This window comes from Xenopus laevis, chromosome 9_10L (assembly GCF_017654675.1).
Source record: "Xenopus laevis strain J_2021 chromosome 9_10L, Xenopus_laevis_v10.1, whole genome shotgun sequence".
Lineage (NCBI taxonomy): Eukaryota > Metazoa > Chordata > Amphibia > Anura > Pipidae > Xenopus > Xenopus laevis.
The window spans coordinates 131,015,010-131,036,511 of NC_054387.1; the positions used below are offsets into that span (position 1 = coordinate 131,015,010).

Below are 21,502 nucleotides of genomic sequence, written 5' to 3' on the forward strand. Positions count from 1 at the left end.
CGAATTTGCGCCGTTTCGATTCGCCGAAAAATTAGCGAATTTCGCGCGAAATTCTCGAAACGGCGAAGAATTAGCGAAATGGCGCCTGCGTCTCATTTTTGACACTGGCGCCCGTTTTGTTTGACGCCAATGAACGTTTTTGCTGCGAATTTTCGCGCCCATTTCGGGAATTTATTCGCTGGCGGCGAATTGCGCAAATTCGCCGCGAATTCGCGCCTGGCGCATGAATTCGCCCATCACTAATAATTTTTACATTTTGGTGGACCATGCTACCTTCATTCCCTTGAACACCAACTAGACCACAGAGAAATACTTTTAACCATATGAACCATTGCATTTTTTTCTTATAGAGATGATGTCATGTCTTCATACAAAGAGAGAGATCCCTGCTTACATATCCTCGGAAGCAATCTTCCCCAGGTTCGAAGTGTGAATTAACCTTATATAATGTGTATATTACATTAAACTCAGTCAAACAACAGTTATTTATTCTGACCCAAATGCTGAGGTCTTTGTGTATGTGTCTATATCTGTCTTTGTAATAGTCCTGCAATGTGAGTTGAATTCTTTTTAACAATAAATTGAAAATAATTGGTGTTACTTGTGTATTAATTATCCTTCTATACTATGTGTGCCCAAATATATATAAGTTCATCTTCCATATATGTGTATGTGAATTACAATTTGTGTGAAATTATAATAGTTGCCTGGAAAAGTCTTGCTGCCAACATGTGCATATGCATGATCTTCCCCCTAGCCCCATCCTCTAAGGCGGTGGGTGTATTACTCTCTAGATGATTAGTTTGTGCCATGCAAACAAGGGAAAGTTGTGCTCACCACTAATTTTTAAAAACCATTAGGCGGGGGGCAATGAGGCTGTGACCATAAAATACATATAGACAAATACAAGAGTCCTCTGCACTCAACCCATTATCAATATATTTAAGACAGAGACATTTTGTGCATACTGCTACTGAAAAATGCCTTACCCTTTAAACAAAACAGGGATTGTTTGTCCATATATTGCAATATATTTAAGATGAACAATTACATCAAAGTCATCCCATATCTGGCCAGTCCTACGCTCAATTTTCATCTGATTCATTAAGAATTCTATTGCTTCATTATACATTTTACAAAGGGACTAAGTTTTACCTTGCTGCTTTCAAAGTAAAACTCCCAAACTTGGCTGCCCTTTTATTAGACACCAGTGGGATCACCTGACTATAGTTCCCAACTATAATCCCACTGTAATCTCTGGGTTTTGGAGTACTCGTTGTCTTTTTTGATTACCTTCTGTTGCCCAATCAATTGGGCAAGGTTCTTCAATCGTCCATCCTGAAAGATCTAGATAGGCCTCAGTCAGTGGTTTCAGTAATCTGCATTTATTTAAGGTGTTCCATGAGATGTCTTGAAATAGTTTCAATAATGATTCTTCAAAGGTAATGGTACCTCTTTCTCTTGCCTTCACTAGTATTTCTTCCTTTAGTGCAAAACCTTTTATACAGCATACGATGTCCCTTGCTGCATTCAAGGGTGCTGATTTTGATTTTTGGACAATCAGCACATACAGTACATGATCAACATTGGATAGGCAATACTCACAGCACCTTTGGTCAATATGATTCTCCTCGTGAACAAGAACAATGCATGCAGCTTTGAGGAGGTTCACCCAGCTTTCAGCCTTTTCCCTAAGTGGAACTCAAGGGGAATACTCTCTACCCTAGGTCTGTACACTTAGTCCCTACTTCTGGGCAATTAGTACCCGGGATCTTAATCCCACTCACAATCCTCTGAGGAGCCTCAAGATGCTCAGACTAAATATCCTGACTGTCTGTCACTCCTAGAGTGACCTATAAAGGTGAGTAGCCTATCCTTACTAGACCTGACCTGTCTAGGTTCCACTCAAGCTCTGCCTGCCTGCTCAGGCTAGAGCCAACACAAGATGGACCCTGAAAGCATGGCTTCAGAGGCTTTTATACTCTAGCACAGTGTCATCTGCTGGTCACTGTGAGAAACAACAAGGGTCATAGCTTAAAGCAGGAATAGGAAACAGTTACCCCTCCCATCTGTGTTTTAGGACCCAGTTAGGTGTCTATAACACTAGGGAAAACTGCCTGCTAAATAATACTGGGGATGGCTATCTTACACATCCCTACACGTCCATTTGGCCCTTGGCCATCATCATTTTACTTTGTAACCAATCCACTTTTCCTTTCTTAAACCAGGGAGCTACTTCTGTTTGCCCATATAGTTGCTTTTTCTCTTGGGTCTTCTCTTTCTCCCCATTGGCTTTTTTGATTTGCCTATCCTCCTCTCCTTTCCCTACTTGCCCAGCGATTGTGAATATGGGCCCTTATTTCAATCCTCCTTATGCTTCAGGGGTTAATTCAAAAGTGTCTTTAGAGTTTAATATTGCCCCCCCCCTTCCAAACTTCCTTATTTTTTAATATAGTTGAGTTTTCCCTCCTAGTAGCTTCTTTGGTATAAGGATAATATCTGGGTAACAGTAAATTATATTTACTTAGGCATCCAGGTTTTTGCTGTGACCTTGGGTTGGGGTGTTTAATCTTTCTTCACTTTATATAAAAAGATGCGCATGCAGGGTACTTGGAGCTTTCCTGGTGCCCTGTGTGTGCGTTGGGGATTACAGAGGTCCAAAAATTGCTGGGATGGGGCCAGCCTTTAATGCTTTGACTTCCCCCAGGCCTGTACTCCCTGCGTCCCTTCTTCTGCCGAGCAGCAAATCCCTCAGCCTTTCACAGGCTCGCCCATGGGCTACTCTGCTCCCTGCTTGCCTTTAGCAGCCCCTATTTGCTGCTCACCCGCTCTTCCTGGGCACCTGGGAATTGCCTCTGCTTCACTGCCCCCAACCCTGTTCCTAGCCTAGTCGCGTTGCCGGCCCGCTGCGTTTTCATCCGACAGTCGGATCAATGTAGTTGTAACATGCAATTTCTCCTTCACTTCCGTTTCATGTAAAGAATCCGACACGTTGCATACGTTTAGTCGCATTGCGACGTGTCGGGTCCAAGTGCATCATTGAGTCCTGCCCTTACAGAATAAATAGGCATATTACAATGAGTTTCATTAGGTCTTGATATGAAAATATCTCATGTTATATGAACCGGTTCAATTTATCAGGGGCCCATATTGACTGTAGATATTAATTGCATTTATCCCTATCAAATATACTTGTATTATCTGAAAAAAGTAGCCAGCACACCCAAGCAAACTTCCATACATCTTTATATGATAGATATGTATATAATATAGTTACATGGAGCAATGCTAATAGTAACCAGCTGATAAATGTAAATATGCAAAGATAAAAAACATATTTTTTGTCACCCTGACCTGGTCACCCTTAGTAACAGGTTTATCACCTTCTGTCACCCAAAAGATTACTTACTTACTTACTTACTCCATTAAAATTCATAGAACCGTCACCCTATGTCCTCAGATATTGAGCAGAAAGAATGGCAGAGAATGGGCTGTTGCAGAATGAGGGCAGAGTTGGGGTTAGGCAGTTATGGCCAAGATGCAACCAAATTCCATGGGGAACATTCAGATATATCAAGGGAACGGAAGCATATTATGAAAGAGGTATATGGCTAGGGCCTGGGGGCACAATATGAATTGGCAAGAAGGAAAAGGTAACACAAGGAATCGCTTCTTTGTTAGTAAAATGATGTCATGTGTACATTAATATTCTGCTAAACCGCTAAATATTGCTGTTACATTAATACATATGTCTGAATTAAGAGTTCACATGAATTTAGACACTTCAGTAAAACTCCGGGGGAGGTTGTTTTTTCTTTTTTAAATTATCTTTCATGGTCATTTAGGAGAGTGTAATGATCCATTTCCAAATTTCTCGACCTCAGCCAAACCTCAGAACAAACCAAAGATCCCCCAGCAGCACACTGTAAAAAAAAGCAAGACATAAATTAAGTGAAGGAGGTTATAGCTAAGCAATACTTATCATTCCCAATATCCATATTCAACTGCCATTTTAACAGCCACTTGCTGTTCTGTTTATCCATTCACAGGAGTCGCCCTACTAGAAAATCTTTCTTCTAAAGTCCCATCACTGAGTAAACATTAATAACTACTGATCTGGTCTCCCTTGTGGGGTTTTATAATTCAATAATGACTTTGTCATGCCATATACTTATAGAGATATTGCTGGTGGTATGAAAGGGGATAGACATTGGGAAAGCAAATACATGCGATATGTACAAATGAAATAAGAGAAAAGCTTTTTACCAGCAGAGAGAAAAGATGAAGGGCATCAAGCTGAGGCTCTTGTGTGACAGTCCAGATGTGAATCCTATACTTGCTGAGCCACTAGAGACACTAAAGACACTGGTAGAGACAAAGTTCCCAATCCAGTCCCTATAGGCAGGAACATACGTATACACGCTGGGGTCATATTCCACTCCACAACGATATCCAAAGCTCACCACTCCGACCAAGTACCAAATATTGTTCTCTGAACAAACAAGGGGCCCTCCACTGTCACCCTATAAAAAAGATAACATTGTAATACTAAAACTTTATACATTATATTATATACACACACACATATCAAAAACATTTTAAGCCATATTTAGGGAATTGTGGACAAAATGCAAATACCCTTCTGACTTTTTAAAAAGTGGACATTTTTTGTCTTAGCCATTGATGTGCCCACCATAAAAATGTGTTCTTTTTTATCTTGTAGATACCAAGGAATATCAATCAATATGATATCTAATATATTCACCACTAGCATTTACTGTAATGTGGGGGAATATTACACACCTAACAGGGGCTCTTTCCACTGTTAATTGTACATATTATGGTTTCTTTATTTCTAGACAAATAGTCCTCTGCACTCAACCCATTATCTATATATTTAAGTAGCGATGGGTGAATTTGCGCTGTTTCGCCGGAAAATTTGCGGATTTCGCGCGTAATTCGCGAAACGGCGAAAAATTCGCGAAACAGCGCCGGTGTCTCGTTTTTGACACCAGCGCCCGTTTTTGACGCCGGCACCCGTTCTATTGCTTCATTATACATTTTACACAGGGACTAAGTTTTACCTGCTTTCAAAGTAAAACTCCCAAACTTGGCTGCCCTTTTATTAGACACCTGACTATAGTTGGGAAGGGTGGGAGCTACAACATGGAGCTGGTCACTGCTCCTGTATAAACTATAAGAAACAAGGAAAAGTTGTGCTCACCAATAATTTGGACAAAATGCAAATACCCTTCTAACCATTTTAAAAGTGGATATTTTTTGTCTTAGCCATTGATGTGCCCACCATAAGGATGTGTTATTTTTTATCTTGTAGTTGCCAAGGAATATCAATCAATATGATACCTAATATATTCACCACTATCATTTACTGTAACTTCAGGGTAATATCACCCACCTTACAGGGGCTCTTTCCACCTTTGATGTCCATTGTACATATCATGGTTTCCTTAATTCTACCTGTGTCATAAGGCTTGCACTGCTCTGCACTTAGCAAACGGACTTTCACTTCTTGCAGAGTGTTCGGTAATGTCTTGCTACCTGGAAGAAGGGAGAATGGAATCAAATGTTTAATTAGCAAATAAATCTTATTGAAGAATAATGACCATACAATGAATGACAAGTGGGGTGGTTCACCTTTAAGCTAACTTTCAGTATGTTATAGAATGGCCAGTTCTAAGCAACTTTTCAATTGGTTGTTTTTTTTTATCATTTTTGAATTACATGCCTTCTTCTTCTGACTCTTTCCAACTTTTTCAAATGGGGGTCATCTTAAAAACAGATGCTCTGTAAGGCTGCAAATGTATTGTCATTTCTACTTTTTATTAATTGTCTTTTTTTATCCAGGCCTCTCCTATTCATATTCCAGTCTCTTATTCAAATCCATATTATTATTCATAACCAATACAATTTACTGGGGGAACAACAGAGCCATGACAGGGTTAGGAGGCAGAGTTGGAATATAGGAATTCTGTATAAATAACTGGTTCCAAGTGTTACCTTTTATGTGCCTTCTGCCCTGCCTTTGTCCATAGAAGGCAAATATATTGGTATAAGTGAAGTAGAGCCAGGCATTTGCAAGTGCCTGGCTCTACTTCACTTATACCAATTGAAATATAGGAATTAAGGGTGTTGTGGTTTGCACTAGTATCTAATATAAGTGATTCTAAAACAACTGGACTTGCTGAGTAATCATTGAAGACATTTCACTACTCATCCCAGCAGCTTCTTCAGTACAACTGACTGGTGTGGGAAGTTCTCGGCATATAAACTCTTCCATTTATCCAATCACAATGGCACATTGTAACTCTTCAAAGAGAGGTGTTGTTTCTATGTAGTTACTGTGATAGGATTATCCAATGTGTCATGCAACTCCTAGATACAGGTGTTACTTGTCAGAGTTGCATGAATGGACGTGTGAAGTGTTCTAAAACCCCCGGGTACAGATGTTAGAACAGCATTGTATGTAGCAGACAGGTGTGTCGAAGGCCCCCGCCTCCTTGTTCAGGGATGGTATGTATGTACCATGACTGTGGCTACCCAGACTGGGTCTTTGTCAAAATAACAGAAACACCAAAAAAAATAACCGCCCAGAGACACATAGTAGGCAAAACATAATTATCCCATATGTAGCTGGAGTCTCAGGAGGATTTTCAACAAACACCACGTCCCTGTGTTTCTCAATCCTAGCAACACACTGAGACAAAAACTGGTACATCCAAAGAACCAACACCTAAAGAAAAACAAAGCAATGTGGTATATGGAGTCCAGTGTAGCGAGGAGTGTACAGATCTATATATTGGGGAGTCACAACAACTGCTCACCAAGCGAATGGCTCAGCATAGGAGGGAGAACTCTACAGGGCAAAACTCAGCTGTCTTTCTACACCTAAAAGACAAGGGACACGTCTTTGATGAAAGCAAGGTCCAAATCTTGGATAAAGAAGACCGCTGGTTTCAACGAGGCGTGAAAGAGGCGATTCATGTCAAGGAAACCATCCCTGAACAAGGAGGCGGGGCCTTCGACACACCTGTCTGCTACATACAATGCTGTTCTCACATCTGTACCCGGGGGTTTTCAGAACACTTCACACATCCATTCATGCAACTCTTGTAACACCTGTTTCTAGGAGTTGCATGAATGACACTACACAGAAATAACACCTCTGTGAGTTTTAGATGTCACCTCTCTGAAGACACTGGACTCCATATACCACATTGCTTTGTTTTTCTTTAGGTGTTGGTTCTTCGGGTGCACCAGTTTTTGTCTCAGTGTGTTGCTAGGATTGAGAAACACAGGGACGTGGTGTTTTTTGAAAATACTCCTGAGACTCCAGCTACATATGGGATAATTATGTTTTGCCTACTACAGTATGCGTCTCTAGGCGGTTATTTTTTTTGGTGTTTCTGTTATTTTGACAAAGACCCAGTCTGGGTAGCCACAGTCATGGTACATACATACCACCCCTGAACAAGGAGGCGGGGGCCTTCGACACACCTGTCTGCTACATACAATGCTGTTCTAACATCTGTACCCGGGGGTTTTAGAACACTTCACACACCCATTCATGCAACTCTCACAAGTAACACCTGTATCTAGGAGTTGCATGACACATTGGATAATCCTATCACAGTAACTACACAGAATCAACACCTCTCTTTGAAGAGTTACAATGTGCCATTGTGATTGGATAAATGGAAGAGTTTATATGCCAAGGACTTCCCATACCAATCAGTTGTACTGAAGAAGCTGCTCGGATGAGTAGTGAAAAATCTTCAATGATTACTCAGTAAGTTTGAGAATTACTTATAGTAGATATACAGTACCAGGACTTGGATAAATGAAAATCTTCATAGTCATGTTTTACACTAGGCTATCAGGAAAGGTTTAGACACAAAGGGAAGGGAAGTGGGTGCTCCTTTTTTTATACTTTGAACATCCCCCTTCCAGCCTACCCAGAGTTGGAGCAGTGAGGTGAAGTGTATTGGCTTTGGGGTTGGCATTGACATTGCTCCCCTGGGGGGGGGGAGATGGTTATAGGGTTTTACAGTATAGAGCATGGCAGGGGTAATGCTGACAAGTGGTGGAAGGTGCTTAAGTCAGCTCCATAAGCATGATTATAATCATGATTATAATACAGTGGCATTAGACTTTAATATATAATATACAGTCAATGTTTATTCATATAAATTTGCTACTTAAAAGCTGCAGCATTTCACCCAAAACATTACTTGTGGTCCAGAATGTTTGCCCTTGGGCAGTAACCCAAAGCAACCAATCAGTGCCTGATGTGTCTTCATTAACTTTACAAGTACGTGGTTAAGAGTATATGTGACCACTTCATCTCAGACAGACAATTCCTTGCTGGGTACCATGAAAAACCCTGGAATCATTTTGTTCATAAAATGATATATTTTTAGCACATCTACATAATAGTAAGACTTAAAACATGTATAACAATTCTGGAATTATAGAATATCTTCTGTGCTACAGAGGTTAGCTTCTGAGGCAAAAAGAGAAAATAAACTTACTGTTGTACTCAGTGGCTCCCCAGCCAGTCACCCAACAACTTTTTCCAGGGGGAAACACAATGGAAGGTGTAGGGAGACAAATTGGGATGATGTAGTTTGTAAAAGATACGTTCTTTGTCAGCTCCACTAGGCCAATGTCATTAGTAATAGTTGTTTCATTGTAATTAGGATGTATAATAATCCTTTTCACTGGAACAGAAATTTCCTCATTGTTGTTTCCACTTAGGTTGTGTGCCCCCAGAATAACGATGAGAGAGGAAGCATTTAACCTATAAAAAAAGAAAAAAGTCAGACAGAAAAAAGAATCTGATTAATACAGTAGGGTAGGGGTGCCCAAAAGGTAGCTCAATATCTACCAGTAGACCTTTAGCTGGTGGTCAGTAGATCTCAAGACAATGTCAACAAACAGCTTGTCTAAATCACCCTCCTATTTCACGTTTTTCATTCAGATATGTATTACGTTATGGTTACATAAGAAATAGTTGTTAAATAAAGCAATATAAATTCTCTCATAAATCAATATAATATTTCAGTAATATTTTCCATAAAACAGAATTCTAGCAATGCTTTTATGGATGTAGATCATAATGGGACAATATCACTAAAAGTAGACCTCACATTAGTAATATGGGCACTCCTGCTGTAGGGATACCTCACTACAGACATAAACACATGAGCAGAAATCCAACTCCCGATTTCCAATGTTAGTAAAATTTCAAACGCCAGAAGAGACCAGGTTTATGAACGTGGGTGGGGATTGATGTCAATTAGTGGTGGGTATGACAGGGGTCCTGATGGATTAAGGCATGGCCTAAACCAACTTTTATTAAACCTCAAATTTTTAAATTTATTATGACATACACAGTTACAATGACTTCCCTCTGCAAAGTAAATAATTACTCTCTATATTTAAATACATACATATAAGAAATACTTACTTTGTTAAGCAATGAGCTGCTGACACAACCCAGTTGTTGCTGATGAGAGTGCCACCACATAGGCTGAAACCAGGATGCCACAAAAACACCTGCCATGGGTGCCTGCCTTGAATTGCTTCTTGCCCTCCCACAATCCGATTGGAATTCCCTGCATTTTTTCCACAGGCTGCAACAAGGAAGAAAAATATTACGTTGATGTTAGGACAGAGTTCTGGTTCTTGAATTTAAGAAAACCTTGAATTTTCAAGGATCAAGAGAAGCCTAAAGGATTTCACATTGTGGAACCATATTGCTCAGCAACTGCTTACAGTTGAGAAAATACGTAATGACTGCAGAACACTTTTGAATTATTTCAACCATTTGAATGATTACACATTATTGTGCTCAAATCGTACAGTATGTTTACAGCATGAGTATATATGGATTTTTGCCCTAAAAATTGTGACACCTGGTTTTATGGCGATTCTGTAAACATAAAAGGAAACGTCAAGAAATCATCTATGTTTAGCAAGTATTGCTGTTGGTCAGTGTTGCAATACTGCTCTGGCATTGCAAAGGGTTATCACTGGAAATTTTTGGGTTTGGGTCCCCAAGGAGACCCTTAATTATACCAGATTGTATAGCCATATGAAGTATATCAAAAAATTGCCTTGGAGGTTCCACAGGAATGGTAGGTAACAGATACAAAACTCTCGGTAGTATATTCATTTTAAATATGCTAATTCGGCCAAACCAGGAAATATTAGGTAGTTGCCATTTGTGTAGGTTCTGTGCCTTTTGTTTTGCAAGGGGCATGTGGTATAGCTTGAATAGCTGGGACAATTTTGAAGGTATGTGAATCCCTAGGTATTTTATAGATGTTGTGCTCTATATGAATGGGTAGTTGGCTTTTAATTGGGTTAGGTTGTCTGCTGGTAGTGAAATATTAAGGGCTTCAGACTTATCAAAGTATATCTTAAAGTTACTGAAGGTCCCATATTCTCTGAACTCATGCATAAGAGATGGAAGCGAAGTATGAGGTTGGGTTATGAACACCAGTAAGTCGTCTACATATAGACGGGAGTTTTTTATTTGTATTCCCTTAATATTTTGGTTGTTTCTTATTGTGATTGCCAGATGTTCCATCACTAATGCATACAAGATGGGCGAGAGTGGGCAGCCGTGTCTCGTGCCATTATTTATTTTTATCGGTTCAGAAAGCAAACCATTAACCTTGATTCTGGCCCGTGGGAACTGATATAAAGCCATGATTTTGCTAAGTGCTTTAGGACCCAAGCCTATTTGCGTGAGGGTTTCTTTTAGGAAGAAAGTTTTTCATTCTGTCAGCCAGGATCTTGGTGTATAATTTCAAGTCAGCATTTAGCAAAGAGATAGACATACAGCTTGAGCAGGTTAGAGGATGTTTCCCTGGTTTTGGGATCAGCGTAATGTGGGCTTCAAGTAAATTAGAAATGTTGCGGGGCCAGAATCAAGGTTATTTAAAGCCTGTAGCATATGATCAGCTAACTCTTTTTGAAGAGTTTTGTAAAAAAAATTGCCGGGTACCCATCTGGGTCAGGTGCTTTTCCACTCAGGGTATATTTAAGAGCTTCAGCTAACTCTTGGGATGTAATAGGTTCTTCTAAGCTATTACTGGCATCTATGCTCAAAGTGGGGAGAGCTGTCTGTTATAGTGTATTGTAGTAATTTATGTGTGGGGGGATCTGCCTCCTTACCCTGTGGGGTTCACAAGTTATAAAGCTCAGTGTAATATTTGTGAATATTTTTATATAGTTTTTATATAGTTTTATATACTATTTTATCATTTTTGGTTTTCATGGCATGGATGAAGGAAGATGCGTATAATTTTTATGTTCTTTTTCTCGCTCATATGTTTTGCTTGTTAAACCAAAAAGGTATACAGCCCCTGCCTTTTTAATCCTGGTGCCATGCGTAATTAAGATGCCCCTAAGGACCGCTTTTAACGCTTCCTATTTTACAATGGGGCGGGATGGGTCCACCTTGTGAACCTCTGAGTATAAGATGGAGTATCTGCAGCCCGATCCTACTTTCTCTAACCCACTCCAGTGCATGACAGGAGATATATAAATAATCTATTCTGCTGTACATCTGATGCACTTGCGAATAATATGTATAATCTTTGTCTGCCAGGTGACATATCTGCCATGTATCCATCAGCTGAGCATTATGTAAGGATTTGTTTTCCCCGTTGAAGTGTCTAGGTGTGGGTCTATAGCAATATTCAATTCACCCCCTCCCCTCCAACACAATAGCCCCTTCCGCAAAATTTTCCAATTTTGTTAGTATTTGTTCCAAAAATACCTGATGGCTAGTATTTGGCACATAACAGTTCACAACAGTTATAATTTGCTTAATTTGCTTATATAGTTAAATTTTAGCAGAGATATATCTACCAAAAGGGTCAATTAACGTGTCTAACAGCGTATAGGGGAGTTGTAGATAAAAGGCAGTTGCCACTCCCTTGCTTTTCCCCTCAGGGTTATCACTGAATAGCCAATTTCGGTAATATCTATGAGACATTTGGGGTCTATTATCCTTTTAAAAATGGGTCTCTTGCAATAAAGCTATTGAGACTTTCTGTTTTTGTAGACCTGTCAATAACTGGGATCTCTTGTTTGGAGAGTTAAGTCCCCAGACTTTATATAGTGAATAAAGTACCCCCTCTTGTAAAATATAAGGATATTATAAGTTACTGAGGAGTTTCATGACCATATAAAAACACGAGGCCGAAGGCCGAGTGTTTTTATACAGGTCATGGAACTCCGAGGTAACTTCTAATATCCTCATATTTTACAACTGGGGGTACTTTATTTATTATAATACACAAGTTTCAGTGAGTCATGTGACATCAGAACTCACCGTTTATAAGGATATAATTTACAAGATATTCATGGCTTTTGTGTATTATAAGAGCATATTATACAGTTATAATACTTATCTGAGCATTTCACCAGCAATTTACGGTAGTGTAGCAAATCCATTAAAAATAACAGAGTTACAAACAAAATAGCCATAACATATAGTAAATTGTACCCATCAGGTAAGAATGTTTGTTTTGATATCAAGTGTTCTTTGTAGAACCTATGGACCAATGTGGGGGCATAGGTTGGTACCAGGCTTACAAGTTGACAGACTTACGACAGGCTTGTTGTAATATATCCCCAAGACCCTCAATAAGGAACAATGTTGGGATCCTAGGGTTGTCCCCGTGGGGAATTTTCTCACACCAGAGGGTCCCTGTTACACTTATATCTAGTATAGGTCAATCTAAAAAAAAAAAAAAAACAACTGGACTTGTAGAGAATCATGAAAAATGAAGACTGAAAAAAGTGCAAGTCCTCAGGTCGTCAAGCCAGGAAATTGTGTGCTTGTGGAGATCTTGCTTCTAGAGGTGGTCTGGAAGTGACAGTGGATGAACTGTTCCTGGTTGATTAAGATCAATGGGGGTGTCCCAAACTGCAGCCTCCCGATTCTCAATTGCCAAAGAAGGAAGATCTGGTGATTTCAGAAAATATGGAATATCTTTAGGAGATTTGATGGTGATCAGTCTCCCTTGTTTCAGCACAATAAGTGCAAAAGAAAATCCCCATCTATAGCTGATAGCTTTTCTCCTTAACAGATCAAGAATCGGTTTTAATGCCCTGCGCTGTCATAGTGTGTTTCTCGAGAGGTCTTGAAAAACTTTAGTTTTGAGTTCTCAAAATCAAAGTCCCCTTTTTCTCTCGCTTTTAACATTAAGGCCTCCTTAATAGTGTAGAAGTGAATGCGACAAATAACGTCTCTTGGGGAATCAGAGTTAATGTCTCCGTCTCCCTGTGTGCTCTGTCAATAATTATTTGGTGTTCTGGTGGTTTTCCCAGCATGGCATTAAATATTTTGCATAGCGTTGTTGGTAGTTCTTGTGGGCCTATCGACACAGGAAGACTTTGAGCCTTATGTTAATCCTCTTTGAGCGATTTTCCTGGTCATCAATGCGATTTTGTAATCACCATTAAGTCCATTCTGTACGCCATGAGGAGAGGACCGTCCCGCCCGTTCACAATCTCAGACTTGCATGGTGCCGCCTGTTCCTCAAACTGTGCTTTCTGTTGTTGTGCTCTAGATGGGGAAGATGGCTGCTACTCGTCACCACTCTCCCAGCATGGAAAATCTGCAGTTGCGGTTTGCGAGTCATCTTGTCTTCCCATTTGAGGGCGAGATTCCTCGTCCAAGGATTCAGAGGCCCGTGTGTCTCCTTCTGCATGTTGTGATGTGTTACAAGATGGTGCCTTGTTTTGGAGCTCTGTGCGCACGTTGGAGCAGGAGAGCGTTTCTGGAAAAATCTTTTTAAATGAGATTTTTGTGATGTCTGTTGTGACCCCTGGCATCTCTTTCCCCTTCTGGATCCACCCATCTTTAGCGTAGCTTATCTGGGTCAGTAATATAACAAATTTATTGGCTCTTTCCCTGGAGCTAGTTTCACTTGTGACTGTTCCCGGTCATGGCCAGACCACGTCCCCCGGGGACTTTTTATTTGTATATGATTATTCACTGTACTCAAGAACATGTTGGATATAAGATGCTGCCAAATGTCAATTTTATGTGGCATTTAGATTTAAGATGCAATATCTTTGCACCCCAACAACACATGGAAGAAGCAAACGTTTTAAATACACACATTTTAATTGTTGTATATAAATACCTACTTTGATGTCAATGAAAATAAAATATTAAATACAAACTTCAAATAAGCAATCATCAAAAAGAAATAAAATATAAACTTCCTCTCAAACATTGTGAATTATGAATGAAACATAAACATTTCATCTACCCAGTTGATTGGGTAATTATCATACTTTCAATAAGTGTAGGAACATAAATGGGTGTGTGGATAAACGTCTTCGTCAGAATTATACATGAACTTTTCAATAGTATCTCTATCACTATACTCAAGTAGGGAGACCAAAGTTTCAAAAAAAAATTCTCTAAAACCAATAATACCAAATCTTAACCTTCTGCCTCATCTATACAGAGCGATCTAAGATAAGATAAAATAACTTTTAAATCTGGGGAGTTTTCCTGAATCCAAAACAAAAAAGATAGATTTACGTGGGAGTAATGGATGAATAAATTTGCCTGGCAGGAATTCTCTGCGAATTTCCGCATTTCGCCGCCAGTGGATAAAATGCAAAACTGTTGCGATAATTTGCCGGCAACAAAAAAATTGGGACGCACGTCGGCATCAAAACCATCACGCATCAACATTATTCGGACGCCCATTGACTTAACGGTGTTGAAATTACGTCCCACAAATTTCACAGGAAATTAGCAGATTTTTCGGCCATTCACTGTTTACGGGTAATAAAATTTTATATTTATCCCAACACTAAGGGGCCCATTCACCAAGCTCGAGTGAAGGATTCAAAGTAAAAAAACTTCGAATTTCAAAGTGTTTTTTGGGCTATTTCGACCATCGAATGGGCTACTTCGACCTTCGACTACGACTTCGAATCGAAGGATTCAAACTAAAAATTGTTCGACTATTCGATAGTCGAAGTACTGTCTCTTTAAGAAAAAACTTCGACCCCCTAGTTCGCCACCTAAAAGCTACCAAACTCAATGTTAGCCTATGGGGAAGGTCCCCATAGGCTTTCCTAAGTTTTTTTGGTCGAAGGATAATCCTTCGATCGTTCGATCGAACTATTTGCGCAAAAATCCTTCGATATTCGAAGTCGAAGGATTTTAATTCCCAGTCGAATATCGAGGGTTAATTAACCCTCGATAGTCGACCCTTGATGAATTTGCCCCTTATTGTTAGGAATAAGATTCGTTTGAGAAATAACTTGATAATCAAGAAATGCAAATTCAATGAAGTTCAGGTCAAGTTCAATTTTTCATTCAGGGAACGTCTACGTTTTTTCCATAAGTGGGAATTGAGGGAGCACTCCCCATATAGTGGAACATAGAAGCATTATGGACAATAGCGGAAGGTAATACCTTGTGAATTCGTCAACTAAAATACATTATAACTTAGGTAAATCAATCTAAAATGCTGAACTCGCCAACTTTCACGTTAGTTGAAATTCTTAATGTAAGATAATAAGTGGTGGGAAGTAGATATTATGATGTTGAAGCATACAGTATATTTGTTTGTGCTGCCACTTTATTAGGGACATTGGCAAAACAGAAATATGCATAGTCCTTGTTTTGTCACTGAGAAATGTAGCGCATCCTTGGCCATCTACAAGTTGCATATTTTTTGGCAATCTAATAATAAAAATAAATTTGCCAGTGTAAAAAAAAATGGACGCCTGCGTCAAAAACGAGATGCGGGCCCGTTTCGCAAATTTTTCGGTGAAGCGAAACGCCCCAAATTCGCCCATCACTACTTATGTCAGACTTTGTTCAGGTCTTATCCAACCTACATAATAAAACTTTCTTGGGTCATTTATCACTACAAGTGCAGTGTATAAAGTGCAGTTTCTGCCGCATTCAGTTATTATTCCAGCGTTCTTTCAGTCGCCAGGGGGAGTTGCTACTTAAAGCGCAATTAACTGGAGGAAATTTGCTCAAATTTGGAAAAAGTTAATGAGTGTATTTTCTTACCATTTTTTTCCTGTGCTAAATGAAATGGAGTCTGTGGTTGTTTTTTACACAATAAAATGCATTGGAGTCAATGAGATTTGCAAAAAATTTTAACAATTGAGAAACTGCTCCAAATCTGTACCTTGGCAAGAAAATATTCTCATTCGGACATTATTGGCAACAAGCTGTGCCATGAACTAAAGAAAGAAAGAAAGAAATCAACACGGCTAAATGTGTCATTAGTTAGGACATGATTTATGGGGAAATTGCTGCCAATACTACAATGGTGAGTGGAATTTAACATTTTTCAATACTAGTTGCAGCTGTTAATCGCACATGTCACTCTTGGAATATTGTCCAAAAATCCTTTTCATAGTAAACATTGGACCAAATTCAATTCAGTGAGAAACAGATTTTTCACATGAAAACTAATGAATGAGATTCAATTTGAGATGCAATTTAATTCACAAAAATGTATCTAACGGTTTATCACGGGAAAACTCCATTGAAGTCTATGGGGAAAAAATGGCACTGAATTTGGAGAAAATCATTTTCTCCTCAAATGAAATCTGATCTGATCTGAGTTTTCACGCGATAGACCACAACAACTTTTTTCTCGCTGCATTGAATCTGGCCCAATGTTTGATACGAAAAGGATCGTTGAATGATAATATACCCCTTCATGTTTAGAATTAGAATTTCTCCATGATGTGAAGTGAAGTTTGATTGCACCTGGTGACATTTTGTAATACAGGTATAGGACCTGTTATCCAGAATGCTCTGACCTGGGGCTTTCTGGATAATGGATCTTTCCGTAATTTGGATCTTCATACCTTAAGTCTACTAGAAAATCATGTAAACAGTAAATAAACCCAATAGGTTGGTCCTGCTTACAATAAGAATTAATTATATTTTAGTTTGGATTAAGTACAAGCTACTGTTGCCTAGAAGATGTATTAGAGCTCATTCTATTGAACTCACCAGACATCATGGGGCTCATTTATAAACACTGGGCATATTTGCACCTGGGCAGTAACCCATTGCAACCAATCAGTGCTTAGCTTTTTTAAAACAGCTGCAGGTTGAGCACTGAAAGCAATCATGTGATTGGTTGCCATGGGTTACTGCCCAGGTGCAAATTTGCCCACTGTTTATAAATGAGCTCCTATTTCTCTCTACATGCAGAATTTGTGCAAAATGCAGTTATTTTGTTAGATGTTGTTTGTACTGGAATCAGTTATTTGAGTGAGCTCTAATACATCTGCTAGGAAAGGAGCCCCCCTATAAGATATATTGGATCTTACTGTCAATGAATATCTGACACCCAACTGCTGTATGAAGAGAAACTGATGCTTTGAACATACGTGAACATGAACTTGATTATTTCAGAAATGGGTACAGAATATTTAATTGATTGCATATATTTCAGTATGATGAAGCTTTTATTACATTTTCACAAAAGTTCCCTATTAAAGGGGTGGTTCACCTTTAAGTAAACTTTTAGTATATCATAGAATGGCCAATTCGATGCATCTTTTCAATTGACCTTCATTATTTATTTTATTATAGTTTTTTAAATTATTTTCTTTTTTATTCTGGCTGTTTCCAGCTTTCAAATGGGGGTCACTGGCCCCATCTAGAAACAAGGGCTCTGTAAGGCTACACATTTATTGTTATTGCTACTTTTTATTGCTTTATATTCATACCTCTCCTATTCATATTCCGGTCTCATCGGTCACACTGATTTGCATTCAAATCAGTGTGTGGTTGCTAGGGTAATTTGGAGCTTAGCAACCAGATTGATGATATTGCAAACTGGAGAGTTGCTGAATAAAAAGCTAAATAACTCAAAAAAACACAAATAATAAAAAATTAAAAACCATTGCAAATTGTTTTAGGATATCACTCTCTACATCATGTTAAAAGATAATTTAAAGATGAACAACCCCATTAAGCATATACTGTAAATAATATACTGTATTTTCTACACTGATCTTCCTACACCCATTTCCAAATCAGTTTGTAGAATGCAAGATGGCTGAACATGTGACTGACCACGTGTAAAAGATACCCAACTGGGCAACAATATTAGCCATAAAAATGTTTATATGACCAGTTAATACTTACTATTCTGGGCTTCAGTAAACTGGTAGATCCCTAAAGGAGAAGTAAAAACACCAAATGAAGCAAATGTGATTTTGTTTATGTTTGTATATGTAGACAAGGGGGACTTTATTAATCAAAGTCTGAATTTTTCAGTTTATTTTAATGAAAACAGTCTGACCCAACTAGAATCCACGATTGGACCTTGTTTATTACAGTATTAAAAAATCACGATTTAATTGGATCAGGCAGAGACTTGAAAAAATTGAGCAAAAATCCGAATCGCTCAATTGTATTAGGCTTTTTTTCCTGAAAAGCCTGAATTTTTTGTATTTTTGCATGAAAAGTCTGAATAAAATTCTAAATAGGATAGGGACCTCTCCCGTTGACTTATATACAACTTTGGTAGGTCTGATTTTCAGGTTCAGACTTTTTCCATCCTCGGGGTATAATAAATCTCGAAAAATTCAAGGTTTTTTTTTCCACTAAAAATTTTTAGTTATAAAACTAAAGTTTTTCAACTTTTTGACTTTCGGACTTCAATAAATAACCCCCCATACTGTAAACACATTTACCCACACACACATAAACACACACAAGGGGATACAAGTGCACATACATATATAGTTCAGTAGCTCTCGTATCCTTCCCTCATGTACTACAGCCTCAAAACTATAGGCCAGTTAGTCTGACATCAGTGGTTGGAAAGCTTTTCGAAGGGTTAATAAAGGATAAGATACTGGACTTCATAGCAAATCATAATACTATGAGTTTGTGCCAGCATGGTTTTATGCGTAATAGATCTTGCCAGACTAACTTAATTTCTTTTTATGAGAATGTAAGTAGAGACCTCGATTCTGGGATGGCAGTGGATGTGATTTACTTAGACTTTGCTAAAGCATTTGATACAGTGCCACACAAAAGATTACTGGTTAAATGAAGGAATGTTGGCCTGGAACATAGTATTTGTACCTGGATAGAGAACTGGCTAAAAGATAGACTACAAAGAGTGGTGGTAAATGGAACATTTTCTAATTGGACCAGTGTTGTTAGTGGAGTACCGCAGGGCTCTGTACTAGGTCCCTTGCTTTTCAACTTGTTTATTAATGACCTGGAGGTGGCCATTGAAAGTACTGTTTCTATTTGTGCAGATGAGACTAAATTGTGCAGAACTATAGGTTCCATGCAGGATGCTGCCACTTTGCACAGTGATTTGTCTAAACTGGAAAACTGGGCAGCAAACTGGAAAATGAGGTTCAATGTTGATAAATGCAGGTTATGCACTTTGGCAAAAATAATATATATTCAAGTTATACACTAAATGGCAATGTGTTGGGAGTTTCCTTAAATGAGAAGGATCTAAGGGTTTTTGTGGATAACAAGTTGTCTAATTCTGGGCAGTGTCATTCTGTGGCTACTAAAGCAAATAAAGTTCTGTCTTGTATAAAAAAGGGCATTAACTCAAGGGATGAAACATAATTATGTCTCTTTATAGGTCCCTGGTGAGGCCTCATCTGGAGTATGCAGTTCAGTTTTGGACTCCAGTCCTTAAGAGGGATATAAATGAGCTGGAGAGAGGGCAGAGACTAAGTGCAACTAAACTGGTTAGAGGGAGGGAAGAGTTAAATTATGAGGGGAGACTGACAAGGTTGGGGTTGTTTTCTCTGGAAAAAAGGCGCTTGCGAGGGGACATGATTAGACTTTACAAGTACATTAGAGGACATTATAGACAAATAGCAGGGGACCTTTTTACCCATAAAGTGGATCACCGTACCAGAGGCCTCCCCTTCAGACTAGAAGAAAAGAACTTTCATTTGAAGCAACGTAGGGGGTTCATCACAGTCAGGACAGTGAGGTTGGGGAATGCACTGCCGGGTGATGTTGTGATGCTGATTCAGTTAATGACTATAAGAGGGACTTGGATGATTTTTTGGACAGACATAATATTAAAGGCTATTGTGATACTAAACTCTATAGTTAGTATAGGTATGGGTATATAGAATTTAATTAAAAGTAGGGAGGGGTGTGTGTATGGGGCTGGGTTTTCATTTGGAGGGGTTGAACTTGATGGACTTTATCTTTTTTTCAACCCAATTTAACTATGTAACTAACTATGTAATTTACCCAGGTTCAGCAAGAACAGCAAGAATTTTTTTTGGATTTTTGCCCGAAAAGTCCAAACTAGTTGGATTTTCAGGCTAATTCCAGCTCAGAACAAAAATAAACTTCCAAAAAAAATAGGGACCTTTCCCACTGACTTATATACAACCTTGAAAAGTCTGATTTTTAGATTCAGACTTTTTCCATCCTTGGGGTATGATAAATCTCGAAAAAAATTTAGATTTTTTTTTTTCCACTAAAAATTTGGATTTTATAGTTAAAAAACTCGAATTTTTCAAGTTTTTGATATTTGGACCCCCATAAATAACCCCCATACTGTACATACATATACCCACACACACATATATATATATGCCTATGTTCAGTAGCTCTCGTATCTTTCTCTTATGTACTACAGAGAGACTTACCCAGGTTCAGCAAGAACACAGTGCTGATTAAATGTAGTGACTTCATGCTTCTTCCTTATTCTCTGACTGTATATATATATATTTGTATAATTTGCCCACTGCTTATATATCAACTGTTGTGGGAGGGTTTTACAAAATCGGAATCTCTGCAATTAAAATGATCAGATGTAAATCGCTCCCTAATGGCCCAGTTTGTTTGAGGACCAATCATTCTCTCCATCTCTTTGTGTGTGTAAAGTAATGGACCTTGATTTATTTTATTCATTTAATAATGTTTTATTAATCCATCTCTACACGGTTACTTCCAAATAAACCCCGTGTCTGGATTTCCAATGTAATTTTGCTGAAAAAACGTCTTAAATCTGTGGCTGTTTTCCATAATGAAAGTGAAACCAGCTTGAGTTCATAATGGTAATTATCAGATAATGATATTTTTATGCTGGAATGTTAATGGCACTTGGGAGGGTTATAATTATCATGTATAAGAAGGAGACATGTCTCTTAGAAGGAAGTACCTTGTTCCCAGGCATCCAGGTCAGAGAATAGAGAGTTCAACATTATTTATTTCCAGGGGCAGATAAATATAGATTCTGAATTCAGGACCAAAGCAGCAGTAATATTCCAACACAGCTCTTGTATTACATAACTGGAAACGACAATACAAGGCGCCTCAATAATGGATTCCCACATTTCTACCCAAGGTTTTTGCACTTGAGTCCGTTTGCTTGTAGATTACTCAACCTTGGTTAAAGGAGTAGTAATGTCCAGACAAAAACAAATATTTTTGAATCCACAATCT

At 38.6% G+C, this 21,502-nt stretch overlaps 1 protein-coding gene across 1 annotated transcript; it reads right to left on the minus strand.

Annotated features, from left to right (window-relative positions):
* Positions 1–3,292: 3,292 nt before the first annotated feature.
* LOC108703879 (serine protease 33) lies at positions 3,293–20,768 on the minus strand. The gene is made up of 7 exons (XM_041577002.1): positions 20,704–20,768; positions 18,200–18,229; positions 9,488–9,653; positions 8,550–8,818; positions 5,417–5,559; positions 4,267–4,523; positions 3,293–3,923 (listed from the first exon to the last, which is right to left on the minus strand). Exons 1-7 carry the CDS (start codon positions 20,747–20,749, stop codon positions 3,881–3,883), a joined length of 954 nt encoding a protein of 317 aa, XP_041432936.1. The 5' UTR covers positions 20,750–20,768; the 3' UTR covers positions 3,293–3,880.
* Positions 20,769–21,502: the final 734 nt, after the last annotated feature.

Excerpts from the sequence above, each read along its gene's own strand:
- LOC108703879 (XM_041577002.1), bottom strand. The coding sequence starts at position 20,749 with ATGAAGTCACTACATTTAATCAGCACTGTGTTCTTGCTGAACCTGG. Across the intron at positions 5,560-8,549 it reads GGGAGCCACTGAGTACAACA|GTAGCAAGACATTACCGAAC; the intron begins GTAAGTTTATTT and ends CCCTTCTTCCAG. Across the intron at positions 4,524-5,416 it reads GTGGAAAGAGCCCCTGTAAG|GGTGACAGTGGAGGGCCCCT; the intron begins GTGGGTGATATT and ends TCTTTTTTATAG.